At 32.9% G+C, this 3561-nt stretch overlaps 1 protein-coding gene across 1 annotated transcript in view; it reads right to left on the bottom strand.

Annotated features, from left to right (window-relative positions):
* Positions 1-3561, bottom strand: part of LOC105617546 (heparan sulfate 2-O-sulfotransferase pipe) — a 35303-nt gene that overhangs the window by 7429 nt on the left and 24313 nt on the right. Inside the window, exon 3 of the mRNA XM_012199102.1 lies at positions 888-961. Coding sequence (XP_012054492.1) covers positions 888-961 — 74 coding nt within the window. The remainder of the gene's footprint in view (positions 1-887; positions 962-3561) is intronic.

Raw genomic sequence — 3561 nt, 5'->3', positions numbered from 1 at the left:
AGCTTCGCATGTATTTCTGACATTAGAAGCTAAATTTCTCGACTGTACGAATACTTTTTAAGTATCCAAACAACGGAATTTTTAATTTTCGCTTATTTTTCAGACGATATTTTCTATAATTAATACATATCTTTTTTTGGTATATATAATTTTAAGAAACATATAGTCTATTTTATTCTTTATGAATAAATTGTTAATTACTCAGCAAGAAATGATCATTAAACGTCGAATTGACGTCAAATTGATGTTGAAATCATTGTATCGATATTGATTCGATATCAATTCGATGACTCATTTCTCGCTAGATAATATTTAATTTTTTTAAATAAAATTAAAAAAAAATATTTTCTCTGCACGAATACTTTTTGTAACTCATTGTACTTTTTGTACTCACTGTAAGTAAAGTGCAATAGAAAATCATTGAAGATTCTTTTATAACACGATTCATATATTATCTTGATCTCTTTGTTTTATATTTCTTATTTAACTCGATTTTATTTTGATACATCATACAAATATAACAGTACTAGTAATGCAAACAGGTCAAAGTCTTGAATAATTTACTGGTTTAAGAAATATATGTAACGAATAGATCTTTAAGAAGATCGTTTAGTGATGTATGCAAATAGTTGTACAACCGATCTCAATTTTAATAATTTAACAAGAAAAATAACATCAAGAAAACAAGCGAGAGATTAATGACAATATAATATGCTTCATTCAATTTCCTAATTAAAATAAAACCATTATTTATTGAAGCAAATGATTATTTATTAATAATTTTATCTATATCCTAAGATAATCTTATATAGGTAATTCATTATTACCAAATACTAATAATTATCAAATAATTGTTCGCTATAGGAGATAATAAATGTGCTAATTACCTTTTCCACAAAAATACGTTGTACATTTGGATAATGGACGATACTGTTTGAATCAGAATCCATTTGGATACCATCTGAAAACAAACAAAAATCTTCAATAACGGTTAAATTATTCTAATGATTAAATTATTAAAAATGACATAATGATTATAAAATAATAATAATGAATACATTAAAATAAGTATTATAGATCTTTTTTGATTAAAAATAATAGTTGACTTTTTGATTTTTTTCCTGTTTATACAAAATGTGACTGCAATTTTTTCTCCGCTATTGTGGAGAAAATCACGATGAATTTGTGTCATGTCATTCGGAAAAATCACCGCCGGAAGAAGATAAACTTCGTTTAATGTTTGATGGACGACCCTGTCGCGCAAGTCAGCAAATGCCGAGATTCCTGCCTCTACTTTCACGGTCATGTGGAAAATTGCGTACATAACGACAAGATCTCCCACAAATAGTCTCACTTTAGAGACTTTGTAAAGTTTCATAGAAATTCTTAAGCTTTGCGGAATTTTTCCGATTAATGTTAATTTTTCTTTGTGATATCAGCAAAGAAAATCGAAACACGTTGAAATATTCCGAGAGAGACAAATGAAAAATTTTATCATTCTAATTTATTTGATGCATTACTACAAATGTATTATTGCATATTATGATTTATTCGACATTTCAATTCTTTTTACATTTTTGTTTGCAATATTAAAATTTTGATAAATATTGTCAATTAAATTAATTAATTATTTAATTTTGTATAACCATAACATATGATAATTGTTGGATCTGGGAACAAATTCCCAGACTTCTTCTCGCTTACGGTTCTTTAAACTCGCATTTGTATTTCTGATGATGTATTCCTCGAGTGTCGAGGGATTGTTCTTTGTCGCTCGTGCAGATCTTTATCGCACTTTTCCCAACGTGTACATATATATATATATATATATATATATATATATGTATATATACACACACATATATACAGTCGGAATTTGACACATAAAACTGCACCGGAAATACCGTAACAAAGTCCATGCGATCCGTTACACACGTATGGAACATTCGTTGAATAAAGTTATTTAGCTGGCAAATCCACTCTATTGTTCGTTCGAAATGCCGCAGACATTGGTCAAAATCTTGCTACAAATGCTTTTTGAGTGGAAATTAAAATGAAAAGTATAAATGAATTAGTAACAATTTAATCCTGAGGAGAGTTAATAATAAGTGACCCTTAATTTATTATATTTGCAGTTAAACGAATAGATAATGTTAAAGGGCGAATAATTAAGCTAATTGACTCAATTAGAAAGAATTTTACAAACTGACCAATTAAAAAACGCTTCAAAGCGTTTACAGCATCGCGACCGTACCCATTGACAGATAAGTTCAAACATTTAAACATCGTTTGATGCACGAGTAGTTTGATACCCGTAATTAGCATTCTTTCTGATTACGTAGTCTCAGCATGCGCAGAGTATTGTCAATATCTATGTGATGTAAGATACAAAAAGTATAATTTACGCCACGTTTCCTGGTAACAATTCAATTAATGAATTATGAACGAATGGTCTTGAGTTGGATCGAGGAAGTGATATACCATCGCACGACATGATCGATCATCAGTGCAATCCCATGGAATTCATTAAGACGCCTAGAAAGTATGACTCCGGTCCCTTGTTAGCGCACTGGAATATTCTCGGATGTATCCCGATTGTGCACGAATCGCGGGGAATGAGAATCCCGCGATGGATAAATTGGTGATCGCAGTGATTAAGAGGTCGCCGTGGAACTCGGCCAAGAGCAACGATCTACAGAGGGACCGGAATCGAGGTCTCCCGTAGGCGACCGTTGGTCATCTTTAGAAAGTTACCGCTCTCCATCGAGATGCTCGAGAGCGTCTCTCATGCGCGCGGAACGAACAAGAGAGGAAAAAGGTACAGCTCGCGCGCTGCCGGCAATGCATGTCTCCTTCTCTCTATATACTTTTTTCTTTACGTCTCTCTTTCTCTTTATATTTCTGCCGCTACGTAGCCAGCTGGAAATGAGATCTTGTTTCGTGCAAAACTAGTCGATCGTTCTATATGTACTTTGTCTCTGATCGATGTGACTAATCAGATTTTTCCGCCCGATTGAATGCGAATTAACTCGCGTGATACGCTTAAACCACAAGAACCAATTTTAAAAATCAACTCATATGCATTTTCTCTTCCGGATACTTATTATTTTATCATTTAAGATTTAAGTGCCGAAAAAGATGTGACAAAAAATGTCAAGCGCTCAAAATGCTTTCTAATTAATTTTTCGACATCATATTTCTTATTAATTAATAATTAATTAATTAATAATTATAACATCAGAAAGTTTCATGGAGTCTCAGAGCTTAGATGTTACTATGTTTTTGCTGAAGGTTCAGGAGTAATTTATATATTAACACATCATTGATCGGGAATTAAATTCAACAGAACGTCCGAAACATTCGTGCGGAAAATGTAGCAGGGATTCAGTCGGGATCATGCAAGAGATAAGCGCGCAAGCAGCTTCTCTCGCGATCACGAGTGCAGTAGAGGTGGTCAGTTCGTGATCAGACTGACAATAGCAGCCACAAGCTTCTTGTGACCTCACGCAAGGAAAGCCGACAGAGGCTCATTGATGGTATCGGTGGTTCTCTCTCTCTCTC

This window comes from Atta cephalotes (assembly GCF_000143395.1).
Source record: "Atta cephalotes unplaced genomic scaffold scaffold00013, whole genome shotgun sequence".
In the NCBI taxonomy this organism is placed as follows: Eukaryota; Metazoa; Arthropoda; class Insecta; order Hymenoptera; family Formicidae; genus Atta; species Atta cephalotes.
The sequence above is the reverse complement of the archived record's forward strand: the minus strand, read 5'-3'. Positions and strand labels throughout refer to the sequence as shown.